The 24,114-nt window shown below is 40.5% G+C and overlaps 1 protein-coding gene across 1 annotated transcript; it reads left to right on the top strand.

The window, feature by feature from the left end:
* Positions 1–11,053: 11,053 nt before the first annotated feature.
* Positions 11,054–19,234, top strand: LOC311322587 (up-regulator of cell proliferation-like; the record flags this gene model as incomplete). Its single annotated transcript, XM_084454674.1, has 4 exons — positions 11,054–11,111; positions 12,947–13,360; positions 14,974–18,891; positions 19,224–19,234. 4 exons carry the CDS (start codon positions 11,054–11,056, stop codon positions 19,232–19,234), a joined length of 4,401 nt encoding a protein of 1,466 aa, XP_084310800.1.
* Between the last annotated feature and the right edge of the window lie 4,880 nt (positions 19,235–24,114).

Genomic DNA, 24,114 nt, shown 5'->3' with positions numbered 1-24,114 from the left:
TAAATATATATTACTATTAAATAAATTTATTTATTACTTAAATAAATGGTCATGTTGGCATTCAAGTTAGCTAACTATCTAGATAGCAGCTAGCCTCGTGAGACCATCCTGATTTTGTGAGCTCACATTATGTTTCTTTCGGAAATCAGTCTGGATACTCTCCTTAAAGATCCGTTTGTGCCAGATCAGAAAACGATCTCGCCAATCAGCGTTGGTTGTGAGGAATTCGAAATACAAACAGGCAGGGTGGGTTTAAGAGTGACGACAGTGAGGAGCGCTTGAAGTTAGCACGTGATAGATGGTGATACACAGATGGTTCATCCAATCACCTGCCAAGTAATTTTGAAAGTGTCTGCCCTTCTCCAAGCAATACCAAAGGAGATTTCCCAGATGATTATGCGAAGCAAACTATTTGGCGTGTCAGGTTAGATAGCAGGCTGCATAGCAATTCACCAGAATACAGGAAATGTAGTGTTTGGTGCTTAAAATTTCCCCCTTGGACCCCCAGACACCCCTGCCCTTATGTGTCCCCCCTGGGTGCATATACCACCACGCCTGAAAATAAAGGGGAAGCATTTCCTTCATTTTAAGATCAAATATGTTTTGTGGCTCCAGTCAGATTTTGTATTCATTTTTTGGCCAAAAATGGCTCTTTTGATAGTAAAGGTTGCCGATCCCTGATCTAGAGAAAGAGATAACGCTGCATATGAAAGCCTAGAGATGCCCGCTGCTTTAGTAAGCAAGACTCCACCCTTCAGAGAGATCCATTTGTAACCATTGATTCCATTTAGATCTAGTCTTCTCAATCACAGGATTAAAGTTCAAAGAATATCGTAGTTTAACATATTTTGTTATGACAATCCCTAGATAGGTTACGTTTTCTTTAACAGGAATACCACTGATATCAGGCAAATTGACTTCCCCCAAAGCTAATAGTTCACACTTCTTTAAATTTAGACATAAACCGGAGGCCTTTGAAAAACACTCAATAACATTAATAGCTAAAAGAATCTGAGAACAATCTTTTAGAAAGAGGGTGATGTCATCCGCCATCTGACTGATTATAATCTCTCTCTCTGCAATAATCTGTGAGGAGTTGGGTAGTTAGAATGAAAAGATAGGGCGAGATCGGACAGCCTTGTCGAATTCCTCTTTGCAAGTCAAATCTCGTAGAAGTGCCACATTTGAATTTTACAGAGCTATTACCATTATGATAGTCTTAAAGTCGCACAGAAACGGACGTTTGAGATCATCTAACTTCCGTAGTTTGACGTATTTCCGATGCAAAAAAAGCTATGAGGGTTGGACATACGTTTAAAGGAATTTGATTGGAACATTGACAAGTGGATGGGTTTTAAGAACTTTAGACCGATTCGATAGAAGGAGAGCATTGAATGACAGGTGGATGTTGTGAGATTATTGGCCTAAAATCTAAGGTACCTTTTGTCGTAATTGCACGTGACCTACCGTTTTCCAGGAAGTAACAAATTATATACTTTGATATAAGTATAACAACAAAAGGAGATTTTTTTTTTTTTTTGGCATACTATGACCAATTATGTTAACCAAAATGGGACAGGATGCTTTTTTAATTTCTGTGCAACTTTAACCACTTGACAAAAGAATCCCCAAATCCCAATTTTTCTAAAGAGCGAAATATGAAGTTATGCTCCACGGTGTCAAAAGCTTTGTAAAAGTCTAAGAATAGAAGGAAGCTATCATCAGTTATGAGATCAGAGTAGTCAATCAAATCTAAGACAAGACGAATGTTGTTTGAAATGTGCCTATTGCACATAAAGCCAAATTGAGATTCATCAATCATTGAATGCAACACTCCCTTCAATCGTTTGGCAAAAATTGATGCAAAAATCATATAATCTGTATTAAAGGAGTAGTAAAGGGAAAATGCATGTTTAGCCCTGTTTAACATGTTTTTGAAAGATTTTTCAAGATGCCCACCCACATCCATTGTATGACCAAAACGGTGGTAGAGCAATTATAAGACTTTCTCAAAAGTGCTAGTTTTGTCAACGTTTTGATCTGAACCATTGTATATGATCATAAGTAACCTTAAAACAGGGCTAAACATGCCAAACCTTTACTACTCCTTTAAAGGATAGGTTCACTGAATAACACTTTAAGCCCTATTTCTAGAATTCCTAGCATGTTTCTGAGACGTACAAGTTAAAATTTCTCAAATACCACCACCCCAGACCTCGGGCTGATTTTCCAGTGCGCGCGCATCACATTAACATTACAAGTATAGGGCCTCTCGTAATATCGTTAAAAAAACAATGATAAACATGCATTTCAGACTCAGGAATGGTGTGGTGTAATCTTACCAGGCCCAGGATGCTAGCTCTGTATTGTATCGGAATTCAAGTAATTTAACGTCCTTAAATTTAAGTCGCTATAACGAGGGGGTCGTTCGGCGAAAAAAAAACGAGTTCTATTTGATTTTAGCTGTTGTTTCGACATTCGAATGGCAATTAGCCTACCGTCTACAGGAGAGCATCATGGGCCTGGTAAGATTACACCACGCCATTCCCGAGTCTGAAATGCATGTTTATCATTGTTTTTTTAACAATATTACGAGAGGCCCTATACTTGTAATGTTAACGTGATGTGCGCGCACTCGAAAATCAGCCTGAGGTCTGGGGTGGTGGTATTTGAGAAATTGTCTCAGAAACATGCTAGGGATTCTAGAAATAGGGCTTAAAGTGTTATTCAGTGAACCTATCCTTTAAGCAGACTAATTGGGCGCCAATTATCAATTCTAAGGAAATCTTTTTTCGGTTTTGGAATTAATGTAATTAACCCTTGGGTCATGCTAGCTGTAAGAGATTGCTTCTGAATGCATTCACAAAACATCTCCAATAAGAAGGGAGCAAGTTGCTCAGTAAAACAATAGAAAGATTCAGCTGTAATACCATCAGTCCCGGGAGACTTATTACATTTAAGTTGTTTTATAGCATCAAAAATCTCTTCAGCAACAATAGGATTAGCACATAAAGCTCTCTTGTCCAAATTAATTGTTTTAACATCAATAAGGAAATTGAAAAAAGCTGTCTCAGACTCTTTGCAATGTCTGGATCCATACAAACTAGAGTAAAATCTGTGGCAGTACTCCAATCCTAATTGCTTTAGGATTATCATTAATAGAACCATCTTTATTCAACTGATGTCTAGATTGAGACCTCTCCAACCTAAAAAAAGTATGATGAATTTTACTCACCATCCTCGAGCCACCTCTTCCTGGATCTTACAAAAGCACCCTCAGCCTTGAGTCTAAAAATGTTGTCCAATTTACTTGTTCCAGTTACTATCATACTATTTTTCTTGTTGAGCCTTGTTCCAATAATAAGAAATGAGATTTTGTCTATGAAGAGGCTGACCAATCAAAGAAGCTGACATCAGCTATTGTCTAACCAATCAGAGCAGCGGAGACATCTGTCTATTCCATCCCGCCCCCCCAAGTGACAAAAGGCTGTCTTTGCATCGTGTAATTGTTGACACCGTGTAACTTTTTGCAGCGTGAAAATGTAGACAGTGTGGAAATGTAGACAGCGAGCGAGTGCAAATGTGGATTGCATTTGTACACACGGAGCAGAAAAGTTCACTCACAACCAAGGCTCCGAACCGGTTCAAGGAACGGAAACGAAAACCGAAAACGAACGGTATTTTACGAGGAACAGAAACAAGAACAAAAACGAAATGGTCTTTAATTGTTCCAGAACAGAAACGTTAATTTGAAATCTTTAAAACCGGTTAATAACGTTATTTTTTCGTTCTTTGTAGTAGGTCTATAAAGTTTAAAATAAAAAAATTTTAAAAGAAGAAAATAAAAAAAAGCTGAGCCTTTTATGGCCGAATAGGCTAAATTAAATTTATTACATTTGTAGCCTACATCTTGTCCTGTTTTTGTAATATAGCCTAGGCCCCTAAATCTGTTATTTCACAGTCGGGATCTTAAATGCTTGCTTAGCGAAATTAAGAGATTTAGATATTACAACAACACACCATAGCCTAGTTCAGACATTTATGGTATGGTTAGAGATTATTAGCGTGTGGATACAGTCGTAGCCTATACCATATAGGCCTAGTGCCGTCTGAATAGGCCACGAGTAGGTCTAACTAAGCGCTCCGTTGAATGGCTATAACTTCCAGTCAGGTAAGGGCTTTTTATCGGCCTAGTGATCAAGAGATAGGCCTATTAAATGTTTTGCACTAAATTATATTTGCTGTCTTATAGGCATACAAGCAGCAGCAGTCTGGTGGATGTCTCTGAAATGTGTATCGCCACAAGAGAATATTTTTGTTTGCTATCTCAACTCAACTCAAATTTGATTTATAGAGCACATTTAAAAACGACTGTGGTCGAGCCAAAGTACTGTACAGGTAGGTGGCAAGACATAAGTTAATACATAATAAATAAATGACATAAAACATTATAAAACGAAATAAAAACAAACAATAGGCCTACAGGCGCAGAATAAAATAGCTTGCAGCAGCAGCAATATTTTTTAAAAGGATGATGAGCTATGTTGATGACTTATGATAGACCTGTGCATAGTTTACGGTGTGGATTAAGGGCATACGGGAATAGGACTAATGTTGCGTATTTCTTGTAAGATAATCAACAAGGCTTCACTACAGCACACTTCACCAAGGCTAATATTGTTGTCAATAAGGCCACCACAACCCTAGACTTGTTGATTATACCTTACAAGAAATACTGTAGGCCTGTAGAGTCTTAATAGGCTAACACCCCCGGAACAGTGAACGGAACGTTATTTTTCGTTCTTAACCGGTTCAGGAACGCTATGCTGGTGGCGGAGAACGGAAACGTTAAATATGCTGGTTCTGCTCGGAGCGAACCGATTGAAAAATAATTTCGTTTTTAAGCCCTGCTCACAACTCTGTGTTTTTCATTTACGGATTGTATTTACACACATGGGGCAGAAATGTTCAATCACGATGCTGTTTTTTTCACGCGCAAGTTTTGGAACTAAATTGACGCCATAGATGTCTAATTGCATATGCATCATCCCTTTGAAATTCTATTTAATATTCATACTTCCAAAGGGTGAATGAACACAATTTAAGATGGCTGCCACTCAATGATGCAATGCCACTTAAACAGAAAGTGAATTCTAATTCTGTCCATTCACCCTTAGGAAGCATGCATATTAAGTAGAATGTCAAAGGGATGGTGCAATAAGCAATTAAAAAAGCTTAACACATCATCCATTTGAAATTCTACATAATATGCTTCCTAAGGCTCTTTAAGCACAATTGAATATGGCCACCGCTCAACGACAATGCAACGCCACACAAACAGGAAATTAGGTCTAAGTGCTTAACGCCTCATCCCTTTGACATTCTACTTAACATGCATGAGAGAGTGAGAAAGGGTGAATGAACAAAATCTAAGATGGCTGTCACTCAAAGACAATGCCACTTAAACAGAAAGTGAGGTCTAATTGTGTCCATTCACCCTTAGGAAGCATGCATATTAAGTCGAATTTAAAAAGGATATTGCTAAGCAATTAGACCTCAGTTCCTGTTTACATAGCGTTGGGTTGTCTTTCAGTGGTGGCCATGTTAAATTGTGCTTACTTCCATTGACAGATTTAGCTACAACGAACGCAAATTCCACATGCATTTTCATAGCTAGCTCAGTAAACATGGCAGACATCAGAAACACATTGGACTCGTGTAGTCCAATTTCAAACATGTTTAGCATAGCACTAGCAACATCGATCTCAGAGCCAACTAAAGGTTTCATTATTCACAAAAACCATCTTATGTATTTTAACTTTTATAACAAAATGTACAAGGGTCTGGAAGTCTTCATTTTTCTGGAATTCCATTCCTTTTTCCCATAGAGATTTAGAACTTGGCATAGAATAGAAAGTTTATTTGCCATGTGTAACAGGTACAGGTAAATTGGAATTCTTGTCATCGCTTGTCCTTACAGTGTCTTATCAGCACTAATCAGTTCCTCATTCCCATCCTAGGTACGCAGCAAGACATTTAAAGTTTTCCAAACTGGCAATTTACTCTATCCGTAATCTCGCAGTCTATCAGTATCATCCTCATCTATTTATCCCATCCGATCATGGATGACTGTGTTCATGATATAGGAAGTGCAATTAAATAACATTCAAGTATATAGTTGTGCAGAGTCAGATGTTGTTTATTGTATAGGCATGAATAAGTTGTTATTGTTTCTATCATATAGGCATGTTCTATTGTTCAGGTGTTGATTCAAGTGATCGAGTGTACAGTACTGTATAGTCAGTTGTTGTCTATTGAATAGACAAGGTGCTCAAAGTGTCAAGTTTATCAAGGTGCTCAAAGTGTCAAGATCAGTTGTTGGTCCGGGAGGGAGCGGGGGTGGTAGGCCACTAGAGGTTGGGGTGGGTGTATCAGCGAGGGCAGAGGAGTGGGATTGAGCGGCTGGACTGTCAGAACAGAACAGTCGCAGGGGGCAGCGGTTAACTGACCAGGCAGAGGGGTGGTGGGGGAGGGGAGGCCATAATGGGTCATGGGGATTTGGGGGTGAACTGTCCAAGGTGTGCCTTCAGTGTTAGTCTACTGCAGCTGTTGGCTGTTGAGCTTGTGCACCGTGTCAGGAAGGAAGCTGTTGTGGAGCCTCTCCTTCGCGGTCCTGATGCTCAGCCTTCTACCGCCTCTCCGGTGAGATGGGGTGGTTGGTGTCTTTTGTAAGGGACATGGCCTTCCTGCGGCAGCATTGATTGTAGAGATCCTCGATGGCTGAGAGCTCCACACTGATGATCTTCTGCGCTGTCTCCATCACCCTCTGGATGGCATTTCCATCGTGGGTGGTGCTGTGATGCCTCCAGTCAGGCTACTTTCAAAGATTCTGTGGTAGACGTTCAAGTGGTTGTGTGCTCATGCCCCATCTCTGCAGACACCTTAGAAAGTAGACACATTGTTGTGCCTTCTTTAGGATGGCCTCTGTGTTGAGAATAGTCCAGCTCCAGCCGTGCAGCTGCCCGAAATAGGACCCGGGAAATAGGACCCGGGAAATAGGACCACAGGTATTCTGGGAATTAAGAGTCCACTACAGCTAGGATGCTAGCTAGCTAGCTATTCACAGTGTACACAAGCACCATCCACTTCAACACAGGGCATAGACGTGGACACAGGGATCAGGCTAATTTACAAAACTGGACCCAGGAGTGGAGCTACTCGGACAGCGCTTAGTGGGCGCGCTCCGCATATCGCAATACCCCTGCGCAGGCACGGGAATTGCTCAATGCTCGCTGCCCGAGTGCCTCCACGCATAAACATTATTTTCATCATGGCCTACTGTAAATGTTATGTTGTATGATGCCATCTAGAAATGACGTTTGGAAGCGTTGGACAAACGTTGAATTCTGAAGTCTGCCAACTATTTATTTTTGAATCGATGTTTTGATAAAACTCCCTCATAGTTCGAATCTGAATCCATGCTTTAGTCATCTCAAAACTGATTAAAACTTGAAAAAGGATGGACAAAATTCGGAAAAAATTGGTAAGCTGTTGATAAAAAAGAAGGGTCCTATTTCTCGGGTCCTATTTCTAGGTTTCTATTTCGGGCGGCTGCACGGCTGGAGCTGGATACTATTGTCTGTGTTGTGTATCCGGGTCAGGTCATCAGAGATCTGCATCCCTATGAATTTAAAGTGGCTCAACCTTTGTACTTCCCAATTTTTCAGCCTACAAAATGACATCACACCTCACCATTCTATAGATACTGTAGTAGTCAAACTCATGACAAGATACATAATTAATGATAGCTTGTTATATTCATTCTCTGCCAGCAGATATTTTATGACAACCTACTACTAAGTGCCCTGTGGAATCCAGTTCCCACCAGTTGGGAATTCAGACATGGAGGAATCTGGCACTCCTCATGATGAGGATTCACCACATCCCACAGGAGGGGCAGTGGCAGGCAAAGACACCTCCACACCTGCTCCAATCCCCGGCCCTGCTGGTGGTGACCAGACAACAGCAGCAATGATGAACGCCATGATGCAGAACTTCATGATGTATCAACAACAGCGGGATGAGCAGCAAGAGAAGGAACGACAAGAACAACATCAAAGATTCCAGGCAATGCAGCAACAGTTTATCCAGGAGTTGCAGAGAATTAATACAGATCAACAATGTAGACCATCGACTCCACCAGCAACAAGCCCAGATATCACACGAAGAGAAGTGTCTACACATCTAGTGGAGGTGCAATCATTTACAGGTATGGACACAATATTAAAAACATTTCATTCCAAATAGAACTGCAACTCTTTTTATACAATTTAATCTGTGTAATTTACTTTAAGGTGCAGAAGAGGACGGATTAAATCAACATGCTGACCCAGAACAGGTAATACAGATGTTCCCATCCTGTATAATAGGTTTTAAGAACAACACTTGTCATTTGGATGTTATCTACAGACAATTTTAACAAATGTGACCACCACTGGAGCTTTGGTCCTGATGTAGGGCAAGGTCATTTTTAACTTTTTACAGATTATGAAAGTGTAAATTGTAAACTTTCAAATGTTATGCCATGCATTGAAATCGTCAAATATTTTAAGAAGATATGTTGTAGTGAATGTTGGCACACCTGAAATCCCTAAGCAGAGAAAAAGGGCTTCAAAGATTCAGAGCTGTTCACACTTCTTATAAGACATGGACTTTGATGACAAATATATTGAGTGGGTTGTTCACACTTCAATTTTCATAATATGAAAAAAAAAATTAGCGTTTTGTTTAGCATTGCTATAGGCAACACCAGCTGACAGCGTTTTCAGAGTGATACTTGTACAGTTGGTGTATTGTGGTTAGAGCCTGACCGATAGGGATTTTTGTGACCGATACCGATAACCGATTATAGAGCGGGGAAAATCACAGATAACCGATATGCAGCCGATATAGTGAATTTTTGAGCTGGAATGAAAACTGGCCTTTTTCTGTGTGGATTGTGCAAAGATTATGCACCGATATGATTATGCAAAGGTACAGTCCCAGTGACAGTAGTACAGAGACAGCTGCTTTCTTAGACCAATGACTTTAAGTTTATTCAAAACTTAAGAAAAGGAGTAGTGGAAGTGGAGTGACACAGGCCACAACAATACCAGCACCATTGGCATCACAGTTTGGCATATAAACAAAAATAAAATAAATATTGTAGCAGGCTAGCAGCTAAAATAAAGCATTACACTAGGGTATAACAGACCCAAGACATGTACTTTTTGCATACATTTTATTTTTCCTATCGACGTGTATTGGAAGACATTTTACCGATACCGATATGACCCGAAATGGCCAAATGAGGCCATATCGGGTAGCGATATATCGGTGACCGATAATCGGTCGGCCTCTAATTGTGGTTATTGGCAAGGCTCCGAATGCATCTTTGCCAATCACAAATGGATCAACTGTTATTCTACAATTTGGGGATCCTAAAAGATGTTCGCAAAATAAACAGTAACTCTTACGAAAACAATAACAACATTAACGACCCCCTCATATCTTGTACTGCTTGTGTAATAATTTACCTAATCTGCAGGGGTGAAAGTAGGATTAAGTTGTTGCAGGTACTACTACTCCAACCTTCAAGTCCCCCCCGTCACCCTCCCAAGTCCCACCCCCAGACATGAAGAGACACAAATTCAATTTTTAAATTCCTGTTTGGGGTAGAAATTAGACACACAACATAATTTATAGCCAAATACTTATTTTCATGTATGTGTAACAGAATGAAATAGGAACAGAATAAAATCTTAGGCTACTTAATTCAGTGTAACTGTAAAATTGTGTCCAGCTTCAAGGCATGCTGCAGTGTTCCAACATTAGCCTACATACAAATAATAAGCCAATGTCTATCTTGTCTGACAGACAAGGTTCATCATATAAACATAGCCTACTCTTGTGTTCTGATACAGTATCATCCATCCCATGGACAGATGGATGGCCTAGTTCATGTCCCTTCTCTGGCCTGTCAGTAGCCTACCTGTTCCTTCAGGTAGTTCTGCTTCCTCCCTCTGGTCCTCAACTTACTCTGAAATTCTCCTACTTTTAACAACAGTATCACCAGATTCTGCATCTCTCTCTTTTCTCTTAAACATTAGATACATTTTTCTTAGCATTTTGCCTTTTCATTACATTCAACAAGCATCTGACGTTTTTAATGTTCCCCCCTTCTTTCCCTCAGAGGGTTAACGGCTGGCACGCTACCCAGCGCCTAGGCAACCAACGTCCAATCACACACCCTTCCAAGCATGTGTTTGTGGAAGCATCGAGCACTCGACTGAGCTCGCACGACTGTGTCATTCATGATTTAGTGATTGTGAAACATCACAACTTAGTACTTGGGATTTTTTATTTTGTTTTGTGCAAAAACGACTGCTCACTGCTGCCTGCCAAAATCCACAGCACTCGAGTCTACAATGCAGACTGCCGTGCAACATAGTACGACAAGCGAATGTAGCCTACTGATGGGAAATGCGAGTTACAAAAATGCGCCTCAACACGGGACACATTCTGTTGATGGAATATCACAGAGATTTTAATGTAGCTCAAATTTACATTGATTTAGGAGAAATGCGCTTTAAAATTGTGTGGATAAAGGGCCTGTTTTGCGTGACAGGCAGATGTTGCGTCCCCTAAAAATAAAATAAAAACATGTTCCTTACTGCGTACCGGCTCTAAATCTTTTAGCGGTACGGCGAACCGGACTGTTCCGGCCTACTTTCACCCCTGCTAATCTGTAATAACATAAAATTACAAACCAGTTCATTACCTAGCATGTTATTAGAGGTATTACTATGTAGTTAGGCTACATTAAATATCTACATTTACATTTTTATCCAAAGGGACTTACATTTGTCCAGTGTAAGTGAAGAAATGGTCCCATCCTAGTCATCATCAGTAAAGTGAGAATAAGTAACACCAGCAGTCAAACTGCGAGCAAAAGGACGATTTGTTTTCCACACATACCTACATATACTAAAAGTTGAAGTAACATTGGGTAACAATGAGAAACCATGGGGAGAGTTACGATGTGGAGAAGTCAGCAGTGGAGGAGCCCAAGTGTAAAGAGATGGGTCTTAAGTCTCCTGTGAAAGATCGGTAGTGTCTCTCCTGCCTTTGAAGTAGGGCTGCTCGATTATGGCAAAAATCATAATCACGATTATTTTGATTGATATTGAGATCACGATTATTTAACACGATTATTCATTGAATTTTTTTTTTTTATCAAAAGTTTTAACATTTTCTTAACATATCAAATTATACATTGACTTTGATAACAATTAATTTATGAAATGTTGACTGGCTTTTCTTTTTAACAATGTTCTTTGGATTAGATACATTTCTCCCATGGGAGACAAATACTGTAGTGAACCTTGACCTTGATAAATAAATAAAGTGCCAAAACTGATAAATAAAGAAGCTTCAAAGCACTGCCACCACCACAGAAGAAGACTACCTCGGAAAAATAATTTCACTATGACAGAACGCGTCTAAATAAGTTATTTAATGGTAGCGCCGAGGCTTCAAAACCCAGCATTTGTTAAAATAGACCCCTTTGCTTAGGTAAGTGAAGTTTCATGTTTATCTGACACTTGTAAATATGAGTGCCTCTCCTAAATAGGCCGACACTGATTTATTTTGACGGCAAAGTGAATGGACCAGCAAAGGACTGTTGTCTAGCCTGAGCGAGCGGAATGCGACAACGGGACTGAGAAGGGCTACTTTGAGGGGCAGCTACGACTGCGTAGCAAATTTTACACACCGTGTCAACTTGGTCCAAATCTGTCTCCGCGAACCCATAGTGTTTCCACACCACTGACGTTGTTTTAGCTCTCTTGTCCACCAGCGGCTCTCTTTCTGCTGCCATAATCTTCTTGTCGTGTTTTGTTCGAGAGGAGCATGCGTGCGCCTCGCTTGACAACTAGTCTCGGTCTGAACTAAAGTGTTTGTTTTGGGGCTTTCGGGGGTGGGGGAGGGGTCAAGCACAGTATAGCTCTGCAGTGTAGGGTGCAATTGATTTGTGCAAAATCGTTTTATGGCAATTATTTTGTTTTATCCAGATCTTAATCTAGATTAAAATCTGATTAATCGAGCAGCCCTACTATGAAGTGGTGGGAAGCTACAGTACATACTGTACTCATCCCAACTGAAACTAAAACACAGATCTCTGCCCGTGAATGCATTTTGTGGCTCTCTACGTTCGCACATGCATGCAAGCAGGGCATTTGGTTCGTTAGGTCGAAAGCTTTGTGCCAGTCCAAACCCAGTGTCTCTGTGACCTTCGCATGTCGAGATATGGCAGTTTCAATTCCCCCATTGACAATGAATGGGGCGGATGTTTCGCTCCTGAGCCAAAGTCCATCTCGCATCACAGATATTTTTGTCTGCCATTGTTTTCAAAAACGTTGTTTTGTACATCAATGGATCACGTTTGCAGAGCATTTTTGATTAAGTACAAACACTGTGACTAAAGTTATGTCCTTTAAACATTGATAAGCATGTAGAGATAACTATTCACTTTTAGGGACTTGAAGACACTCGAAGGGCATCAGGAACTGACGGTCCAGAATCAAAACCAGTAGGTAAGAATATTCCAAGAGAGAGTTTAAGTCAAAGTAAGTGGTAATTCTGTTAGAAATGTACATCGACAAAATAAGTAACCTCTTTGCCAAATTAACTCATCATTGATTTCACACCTCTTACTCAACAAATCAAACAGATAAAAAGTAAAAATATTTCTTAAGTCCCATGCTCAAGCCCAACATGCAGCATTGATAAATTGGAACACAATGTACTGTACATTAAGGGCCACTGAGGGGATGTAGTAGATAACATGTCAGTCAAAGAAGTTAAGGAAGTCTTTGATCTGTCTTTTAAGTGTTTGATCTCATTGCAGCTCTCTTCAGTGATTTGAATGAGGCCCAGTCATCAGGTGGGGTTGAAGTCATGCAGAAAGCAGACACTCCTCACAGTGAGGGGTCACCAGGTCCCACAGGAGGTGCAGTGGCAGACAGAGACACGACCACATCTGCTCCAATCACGGGTCCTACTGATGGTGATCTGGCAGCACTGATGCAGAACTTCATGATGCATCAACAACAGTGTGAAGAGCAGCGAGAGAAGGAACGAGGAGAACAAGAACAGATCGAACAAGAGCCACAAAAACAAAAGCTACAAGAACAAGAGCGGAGACAACAAAGGCAGGTAGAACAAAAACAAAGAATCCAGGAACTGCAGAAACGGTTAAGCCAGCTGAATGAAGAGAAGCAGAGAGACACGTTGGACAGTAAAAATGTTCAGCTGCTTGATGGTAAGACCATATTAATATCCAAAACACTTGAACACATACCATAAAAAAACAGATCTGCTCCATATCACATGTACTGTAGTATACTAATAAAATTCCCTGTCATATGTGAAACAGGAAAGGGATGGAATAAACAAGAAAAGAAAGAGGAGGAAGTCTTGGTAAGACATATCTACTGTACCTTCAACAAATAATGAAATATTAAGTAATCAACCAGATAGAACTATTCTGTATTAGTAAAATACATGAAAAAGCCCTTTTATATCAGGTTAATCTGGTGAAAATACAAATTTGTTGACCCTTATCCTATTCAAAGGTTTCTTCAGTGAATCCGCCTACATCACCATCCGGACCACTGAAGGGCTTAAGTGATGCCCATCAGGCAAAGCAGGAACACAAAGTGAGTAACCTCTTTCTCCATGTCACTCTCACTGGAATAGAGGGCTTGTTAAATGTTATTCTACAAGTTCGGGATCCTGAAAGATGTTTGCAAAATAAACAGTAATTCTTTGTGTAGTGTTGCGAAACCAAGATCAGCATTGACAAACACTTCATATCTTGTACGGCTTGTCATAATTTAACTACACTGTAATAACATAAAATTACAAACAAGTTCATTTATACAAAGAATGTTACTACACTTATTACTATGTAGTTACATTAAACTTCTACATGTACATTTTAGTTGTTTGGCCGATACTTTCATCCACAGGGACTTACATTTGTCCGGTGTAACAGGCTGCTCACACGCTTCCGTTTAATGCGTGTCCGTCAACGTATGGCGGAAGGCGTGTCTGCTGCATGCAACAACAACCAATCCCTCCCCATCCTAGTCCTCGTAAAGTGACACCAGCAGTCAGTCATAGCAAGCAAAAGGAAGATTTTTTTTCCCCACACATACTACAAATACAAAAAGTTGAAGTAACATTGGGTAACAATCAGAAACCATGGGGAGAGTTACGATGTGGAGAAGTCAGCGGAGGAGGAGCCCAAGTGCACTGTAAAGAGATGGGTCTTAAGTCTCCTGTGAACGATGGGTAGTGACTACAGCCTTGGAAGTGGTAGGAAGCTACATAGTCATCCCAAGTGAAAGTAAAACAGTATCAAACTAGAAATGGTGCTTGGAGGGCACAGACCAACGTCCATGAATGCATTTCATGGCTCTGTGCGCACATGCAGGACATGTTTGGGATTACTGAAATCATTATGTCGCAAGCTTTATGCCAGACCAACCCAGTGTCACATCGATATATGACAGTTTCATTGTTACAACTTGTTGGTAACAAACTTGATAGTTCCTTGTCCTAGGGGTGATAATAATCCACTGAGAATGGAAGTGTCTATTTACGACTAATAAACAGAAGACCTGGGACTAGAGATCTTGTGTAATGCACTATTCTAACCTCTGCATTTCACCGTTTCATTAGAACACTGAGAAAAGTCTTCAAGGACCAGTGTCAGGAGCTGCTGAAGCCAAGATATCCAAAGGTAGATGTCAAAGTAAAAAGTATATTACCTAGTAATTATTTTTTTTATTTTTTTTTAAAGACAATTCAGCAAGTACTTAGCAATATACTAACAATCTAATCTGTAATCTTTTTCATTCCCATTCACAGGACCCAGTCTCAAGGAGCTGTTAGCCTTAGTAGGACTGGAAAACCACTATGAAAACAAGCTTACATTAAGTACTGTCCTTGAGATAAATGCTAAGACTGTTTCAGAAGAGCCACTTAACACCACAGAGTCACTACCAGGGGCTTTCTTAAAGAGACTGATTATGGCAAATGTAAATGCCAGAGGTGTCAAGTGTGAATCCATTGAACAAGAAGTTCCCTGTTGTGATATAGACAACTTAGAAACAGATGCTGGCGAGAAAAATGCCATTAATCCAACAGATCTGATCACAGCACTATTTCTTTGCTCAGATGGTTTTCTGCACCAGGAGTTGGTCCTGAAAATGTCCATGTGTCAGTTTGCTGTCCCTCTCTTGCTACCAAACTGTGACACAAAACAAAGCACTCTGATGCTGTGGGCCATGAGGGAAATAGTGAAGAAGTTTAGACCCTTGTCTCAAGCTTCAAAGTCCCTCATTGAAGAGAGAATTGTAAACTCTAATATCCCAATGGTGTCATTTGTCAGGCTAGGAGAGAGCAGCTTGTCCAAGTCTCAGATTTTGAACAAGTTACTTAGCAACCCTCAACAGTACCATGACATGTTTGTTCATCATGACATGGAGTGTGGCGATGCCCCACGGAGAATTTCTAATGGCTTAGTTGAGATGAGCTGGTATCTCCCATGTGGGAACACAAACATAGACATGTTCAATATACCAGTGGCCGTGGCCAATCTTAGAGGAGACATCAGATCCTTTGACCAACAGTTCTCCTTTTTGTGTCAGACATCATCAGCAGTTTACATTTTCTGTGATGATGTAGAGGCTGATCTTGATATTCTGAGGGACAAAAACACAAAAGCAAAGTTATTTCTAATTGTCAACTCTCAGGGAAAAACATTCAAAGATACAGTGAAAAGGTTCACCAAAGGTGGCTACATAAAAGAACAAAATGTGATTGTCAAGAAAAAGAATGATGCAGAGTTCGTAAAATCACTGCAGTCTTGTGTGGGTGGCAATGCAGCAAAAAGTTCCCTGACAATGGAAGGCATGGCTTGTGTAGCGCGGCAGTGTGGGATTCTGGTTGATGAGGACAATGAAGAGTGCCAGAGAGCAAAGGAGATGGCAGAGGCGATCACAAGCAACATAACTGACACCTTGGAATTCAAGACCAAACAGCTACCTTTACAAGGGAAAATCTGGAAAGAACTCTCCCAATTGGAGAAAGAGCGATGTAGACTGCGAAAATCAGGGAATGAAAACATTGAAGTCTACAAGATTTCCCTGGAAAACAAGGAAAAGGAACTAAGAAATACACAACAATCTTTTAACATGACAGATGCAATGCTGAAATTCATTCTTGGAATGTCAAACCAGGGATTGCAGAGATCCTACTTCCTCAAATGGATGCGAATCAATTTAGATAACCTCTCACGGCAGAACCTATCACACCTGAGAGATAAATATAAATCTCTTTGTCAAAACTCTCCAAATGAAAAAAAAAGCATTGCAGATTTGGACCAGAAAATATCAGATTGTTCTTTAGGACTTGAACACTTTTTTCGTGAATTGGGCCAGTTGTATGAATCTGCATGTTACCTTCCTGAATACAGCCCCCGAAGAGATCAGATGGAAGTTCTGCCGGGATTGTGTGCTCAGATGCTGTTGGATGGTTTCCCTGTTGAGCTTGTGGATGGAGATGCATCAAACATTCCATTGAGGTGGATATCAGATGTTCTAACTCATCTTCATGATCTTGTAGACTCCAACAGCAAAATCAAGATTGTGACAGTTTTAGGGGTGCAAAGCACAGGAAAGTCCACTCTCCTCAACACCATGTTTGGGGTGCAGTTTGCTGTCAGCAGTGGAAGATGTACTCGAGGTGCCTTCATGCTTCTAATAAAGGCAGACCAAGACTTCAAAGAAGAGCTGAAGTGTGACTATATCATGGTCATTGACACAGAGGGGCTGAAATCACCTGAACTGGCTCAACTGGATGACAGCCATGAACATGACAATGAACTGGCAACACTCGTCATAGGGCTAAGTGATGTCACAATCATCAACATTGCCATGGAGAACTCCACAGACATGAAGGACATCCTACAGATTGTGGTCCATGCCTTCATCAGGATGAAGGAACTGGGAAAGAAGCCATTCTGCCATTTTGTGCACCAGAATGTGTCTGACATGTCTGCTCATGACAACAATATGAGAGACAGGAAGAAGTTGTTGGAGCAGTTGGATGAAATGACCCTGGCAGCAGCCAAAATGGAGAGGAAGGAGAACATCACCAAGTTCACAGATGTGATGAAGTACGATCCAGACACAAGCAGTTGTTACATCCCTGGGCTCTGGCATGGGACTCCTCCGATGGCTCCAGTCAATGCTGGCTACAGTGAGGCTGTGTATCACTTCAAGAAGAGATTGATGCAAGATTTCATTAACTGCAAGAGGAATGATAATTTGACACAGTTTGTGCAGTGGACAAAGGATTTGTGGACATCTGTGAAGTTTGAGAAATTCATTTTCAGTTTCAGAAACAGCTTGGTTGCAGATGCCTATGCTACATTATGCAATGAGTACAATGGTTGGGAATGGTCATTCCAGAAGAAGATCTATGCCTGGATGACGACTGCTGAAAATAAAATCTCAAATTTTGGCATGGCAGATCCAAATTCACAACATTTCATTGGAAATATGCTAGAAGACTTAAACTGTGAGGCGTCTGTTGAACTGTCAAAGGGAGAAATGGAAATCCGAGATAACCTGAAGAAATACTTTAAGAAGGAAGACGGACATGTCAGTCTCGTCGAAAAATATGAGGATGACTTCGTCAGCAGTGCAAAAACCCTGAGAAGAGTAACAGAGAATTCAGTGAGAAACAAACTACAGGTGGCTGTTGAAATCAAAAAGGGAATGACTGAGGTGGACAACATCAAGAGCTCACAGGCAGATACAATTGAAAAGAAGGTGCTAGATTTGCTCAAAAACTGTAAACAGAAAGAATTATCAGATGTGGAGCTCAGACACGAATTTGAAAGCATGTGGAAAACTACTTTGTCTGAGATACACTTCAAAGGACTCCAGAGGAGAGAGGTTGCTACAGCTGTATTCAACGACTTGAGAGCAAATTTAAATACAAGAGGTGGCAATATCAATCAGTTGGTGCTTGAAAACAATTTGATGAATTGTGGTCAATGCCCCTTTCATGTGGAATCGCTGGGTTTTTGGGAGAGGACTAAAAGTGCTTTTAAGTTCTGGGATAGTGATAATAGGAAAAAACTACAGGATTTCTGCGACAACATTATATCACAGTGTCAGGAATTCATCACACATAAGGTTAAAAGTGACTGTGATTATCATGACATGTACATCAGAGAGCTGCTTGATATAATTGATGAAAAGCTGTCAAAAAGCACAAAGAAACTCCCAGAGGAATGTGAGGTTTCACTAAAGCTACACATCTGTGGCATTGCAGCCAGACAGTTTCAGCAGAAGCATGATCATTTCATCACTCTCAGTGACCCTCGAACATACCTGGAGCAGTCTAAGAGCAAGTACTGTGATGACTTCCTTGACTTGTTTTATGAACGAAACCAGTGTAAGAAGAAAGCTGAAGAATTCACACAACTGTGTTTGCAGCCAGCTGTACAGGACTATGTGACAAAACGGATTGGTCCTGAAATTGTTGAGATAATGAAGACAGGAAAAGGGTCCAAAAATTACAGCACACGAGGGTCTTTCCAGTTCTCCATTTTAGAAGAGCTCCTGACAAAATTTGACTATGACAAATACAAAATGTACATACAGTACTATGAGCACTTTGTGAAGTGGTGGCTATTTGACAAAATTGTCATTACCCTCTCAAATGAACACAGCAGTCTAAGCAAACTGGAGAAAGAACAACTCTCAAATATAGGTAAGATGATCACTGATGCCATGTCAAATAAAAAAGGAGCAAACGCTGAAAATGATATCAAGGCATTTATTCAAAGCTTTTGCTGTGAATTTCAGAAGGAACTTGTCATTCCCAAAGACGCTCTTGATTCCTTTATTAGACTTAATAATGCTAATGTGGCAGAGTTTGCTGGCTACCTTGCAGAGTCTGTACAAGATATGCAGAAAACACTCTCAGCTGAGTATGACAAGGGTGGAAATATCAAAAATCGGCTCAGATCTCTGCCATTCAAACCTCAGGATGAAATGTTCACCAGTCTGTTTGGGTGTGGGAAACAATGTCCTTTCTGCAAGGTACCATGTGAAGCAGGTGGGAATTCACACTCCACACACTTTTCGTCCATTCACCGTCCAAAAGGTCTCACAGGCAGGAAAAACAGAGATACAAAAGAGCTGACATTCGATATATGTTCCTCCTCTGTGCTCAAGAGTGATCTACTATTCATCACTAACCTAACTGGAGAGGATGGCCACCCCTACAATGACTACAAGAAATATTACCCTGACTGGGAAATCCAGGGAGATTCCAGCACAGAATCTACAGTGTATTGGAAGTATGTAATGGCCCAATTAAATGAGAGGATTGCTGCAGAGGGTATGGCAAATCCTGCTAGTATTCCAGCAGAGTGGAATTCGTTAAAAGCAGAACATGCAATGGCAAGCTTGAAACAGTCCTTCAGTATGATATAATCAGTGAAAGACTATCATTGTTTGTTAGTTAATATTAAAAAGAACTTAAGTTCTCTAGCAAAATACTCAGTTGTTGAATTTGACCCACAATTAACTTTTTTTTAATCATCTGAACACAGTATCTGTTTTTTTGATGATTTGTCATTTTTCTCAAGTCTGCAATATCTAGTTTTGATACTGTAGCTGAAGGAATCTTTTTTCCCTGGTTATTTTTGTTTCCAATTAGAGCAATCACATCCTACTAACACTAGTTTCTTGACCTGCCACAAATTGGAACCAAGAAGAGACTGAATGGTTATTGACATGGACATTGAGATGATCCAGTGGCTATGAGGTGGGATAATGCCCCACTCCCCACAGAGCAGGAGAGTCTAGGGGTAACAGTTCCATTTCAAATGATTGTTTTTTAGATTAATTTGTATCTGAATTTAATCTCACATCTTGAATTGACTATATTGCAGTAGAATTGATGGCTGAGTGTGCTTGCACTACAGCTAGGCTATAGACATATTATTTGTATTCCTTTCAGAAAAATACAGAAAAATAAATTTTCAATGTTTCCTTAATCATATATTCCTGTTAATGTATTTTTTCTTATTTACATTTGGGGTTGTTCTGATACTTCACTGTATGATGTGCAGGAATTATCTGTAGCTGTTAATGTTTAGAATGTCAGTGATTATAATGATGATATTGATCTGATATGGCACCATGTGGCAACATAGGAGTTGTTTATAGTCTTTCCACAGAAGACCGTAGAAGGCTAAATTGTAGTTGTTTTAAAAGTATCAATGGATTAACTCCTTTGTGTTGGTGATGCAATTTATGTTCTCACTTACTCAAATACATTTTTTGACTTTTATTTTGTATATATTTTGGAACTGATTCTGCTCTTGTTTCTGATGATAATGCATTTGATGAACTGTGGACCTACATTATAGTCTTAAGCCTCGGATACACTAGAAGACTTTCACAATCTTAACAGATTATGAAATGACTGGGAGTATACACTAGATGACTGGCTTCTGCTGATTTTTGTATGACAACTGAAAAACTGGGTATCATACATTTAACGACTGGACCAGGTGGTGACAAGTTTACACTACACAATTGCGCCCAGAATCTGCTAAAAAATATCAAACATGTTTGATATCAATCAATCAATCAAAGCTTTATTTGTATAGCACATTTCATACCCAGAGGCAACACAATGCGCTTTATATGCTCCGACTCGCTCCGACTCGGATCGGGAGAAGTCTGTTATCATCATACACTTGCCGATTTAAATCTGTACCCCTCATACACTTACAGATTTCTGTGCAAAATTGCCACTCCGACTACCCCCAACTAGTGCAGACTGCTGCTGACTAGGACAGACTCGGCAGGATTGTGAATCATGTATAAAATCATAATATCTTGTAGTGTATCCTCAGCTTTAATGAAGACTAGAAGTTTGAGTTGCAGATGTGCTGTACTAATAAAAATGTATACTGATTTAGTTCTCAAGAAGTTATGAAAAGTAAACAATGATTATTTTCTCTAATATCTTGACAATAAAATACAAAATCACAGAATATTTCAGTTGCTGTGTGTTCTACTATATGTACATCTGTACAATATATCAATTTAGGATGTGCTGATATACATGGCAAATAAAATGGAGCTTGATACAGTATACACATACACATAGATTATGAAATGATGGGCCCTTGAGGGAAAGACAAGCTAGAATCCCTACTAGCACAGTACGTAAAGCCGACGGGACACATTGGTCATAGTTTGGTAAATTTGCGACGGTACCAACAGCGGACCTAGCTGACACGTGCCTATACAGTCGCAAAATAAACAACCTCAAGGAGACTGTACGGCAATGTAGCTGTCACTGCTGCTGAAATCCGTAACTACAATGTAATTAAATGACATGACAATGCTGTTACATTACAGACTTTATTGGAAATGTACATTTGTAACAGTGGTCAGAACATTTGTAAATTACTTAGGTTTTAAAATAAATGTTGAAGTCATACAGTTATAGAATTGTAATAATGAGGAGCAATCATGCATGTCTGTTTTGGGTGTAATTTCAAATTTACAGTTACTATTAACACTAAAGATTAACAGTCTAGGCCTAATAAAAATAATGATAAAAAATATGCCTACGAATATCCAAAGTCCTAATTTTGCAACGTAAATGTGAGCAATGAACGCTGAGCAATGAACGTAAAACAAAGAATGCAAGGCATTAGGCTACTTTCTTAGGTGACACAGAATTGAAGAACTAGACAAACAAGTTACACACTCTGGTACAGTAGGTGGCGGTATGCACATTAAAGTTGTTTTTGTGATCCGCCACTAAACCCAGCGAAGAAGAAAAAGAAGACGACGATGGGGTATCCTTCCGTTTTGGTGGAAACGGAAACGGTTGAGAAAGACCAACACGCCTGTCTTTATCCCCGCGACAACACAGATCCTGTAAGTATCTCAATTTCAATGTATACATAGCTAGCTATGTATTTTGGTATCGCCCCAGATAAAAGACACCAACGTTATGTGCAAGCTACCCTTTTGTAATGATTCTCTATCTGCAGAGGCTCTCTTTCCAATGTTTAAGTTATTCAACATTGACCCACTTGCCCTCTAGATCTTTTCCAATGATTTCCTAAAGTAACCACATTTCATGATCATTTGCATCATAGACATATATACGTTCATACCTATGATTTGCATGATCATAGCAGCGTAATTGCTAAAAGCATAGCAAATGTTAGCCGACGTCATTATATATGACTTCCTTAAAACTATCCAATCAGAGGCAGAGCGGGTCTTCCTATGGTGACGTGTTTTCCGCCAAGTTCGCAGGACTCATGAAAGCCGCCCAGCGTCCCCGAGGCTCGTTCACAGCATGTTTCTCAAATGGGCTCGATACAGGTATTGGTGGCTTCAAAAACAAACAAAAAACACATTGAGTTAAAAGTTTATACTCATTAGATTGGTCTCTTGTAATAACTTGACGTTTATCTCAAATGATCATCCAAGCCTTGCTATAGTTTAACTGGTTTAATAATCATTAATGATTGTACAAGTACCAGCCACCTAACATGCCATTACTCTCCTGACAGGTGCTGTTCTGAGATCTGCTGAACAAGGTAAGTGGTATAGGCCTACTACCATAGTGGCGTGGGGTGGAACTGCAGGGGCATTCTATAATACTATAACAGGATATCACATCCCTCCCCCCTTAAGCCAAACCTAACCAGGTGACCTTTGAAATTCCCTTCTCACGTAAAATACTGCCACGGCTACAACTAACATGGTTAACTCCCTGGCTACATAAGTAAGGCACATACTAAATAACTAATGGTCACAGTCAACAAACAACCCCCCCAAAAAAACAAGCCTTCTCTTTAACACTTCACACGCCAGGCTTATTTCTGTCTTTTTTTTCTTCTTTTTTTTTCATAACAATCTATAGTAAGTCCATGAAACTAGGAAGGTGGGTAGACTGCCTGCCTTCCAGGGAGCCCAGGGCGCATTCTAGCCCATACTTGAGGGATCTCCCAACTATTCACAAAGTCCTTCAGATGAGCAGGAGCCTGTCTCGCCCTCACTGAGCGGCGTAGTGCAGCTGGAGACTCTGCTCTCCCGTCCGGCAGTGTGCCAGTAGGAGGCTGTTCAGGAACAGCTTCAGGGGCGGTCAGCTGCTCCCTGACTGGAGTGGTGAGGACAGAGTCCTCTGGCCAGGCCTCTGAAGGATGTCCCGGACTCTGTAGGTTGGTAGGCTCTGTAGCCCACTCAAATGTGGTTGTGTTGCTGACCGCTGTCACATGACGCCTCCTGATTTGGACAACATGTTTCCTTTTGGAGTGTCCATCTCCTGTCTGTACTGTATACGAGACTGGTCCAGTGCTTTCCTCGATGACCGCTGGTATCCACTTTGGTCCATGGCTGTAGTTGCGGACATACACGTCCTCCCCAGGTGAGAAACTCCGCCAATTGCTGTGCATGTCATGTCGCTCTTTCTGTTTGAGTTGATTCTGATGGATTTTGGTCTTCATGTCTGGCCGCAGCAGATCCAGCATGGAGCGCAATCTCCTGGACATAAGCATTTCTGCCGGTGACAGTCCAGTTGTTGTTTGTGGTGTGATCCTGTAGTTAAACAGGAACCTCGCTAGTTTGGTCTCCACGGTGTCTCCTTTCACCTTTTTCATTCCTTCTTTGAACGTTTGCACTGCTCTTTCTGCCAGGCCGTTCAATGCAGGGTGGAATGGAGCAGATGTTACGTGCTGTATGCCATTCTGTTTCAGGAAGGCCTCGAACTCGGCACTTGTGAAGCATGTTCCGTTGTCGGATACGAGCATTTGAGGCAAGCCATGTGTGCTGAAACACTGTCTGAGCTTCTCAATAGTTATCTGACTCGTTGCTGTGTTGGTTGGATACACATCTATCCATTTTGAGTCCACAATGACAAGGAACATCCTCCCTAGGAAAGGGCCTG

The sequence above is a fragment of the Borostomias antarcticus genome (assembly GCF_949987555.1).
Source record: "Borostomias antarcticus genome assembly, chromosome: 20".
Classification (NCBI taxonomy): domain Eukaryota; kingdom Metazoa; phylum Chordata; class Actinopteri; order Stomiiformes; family Stomiidae; genus Borostomias; species Borostomias antarcticus.
This window is presented reverse-complemented; position numbering and strand designations above follow the sequence as displayed.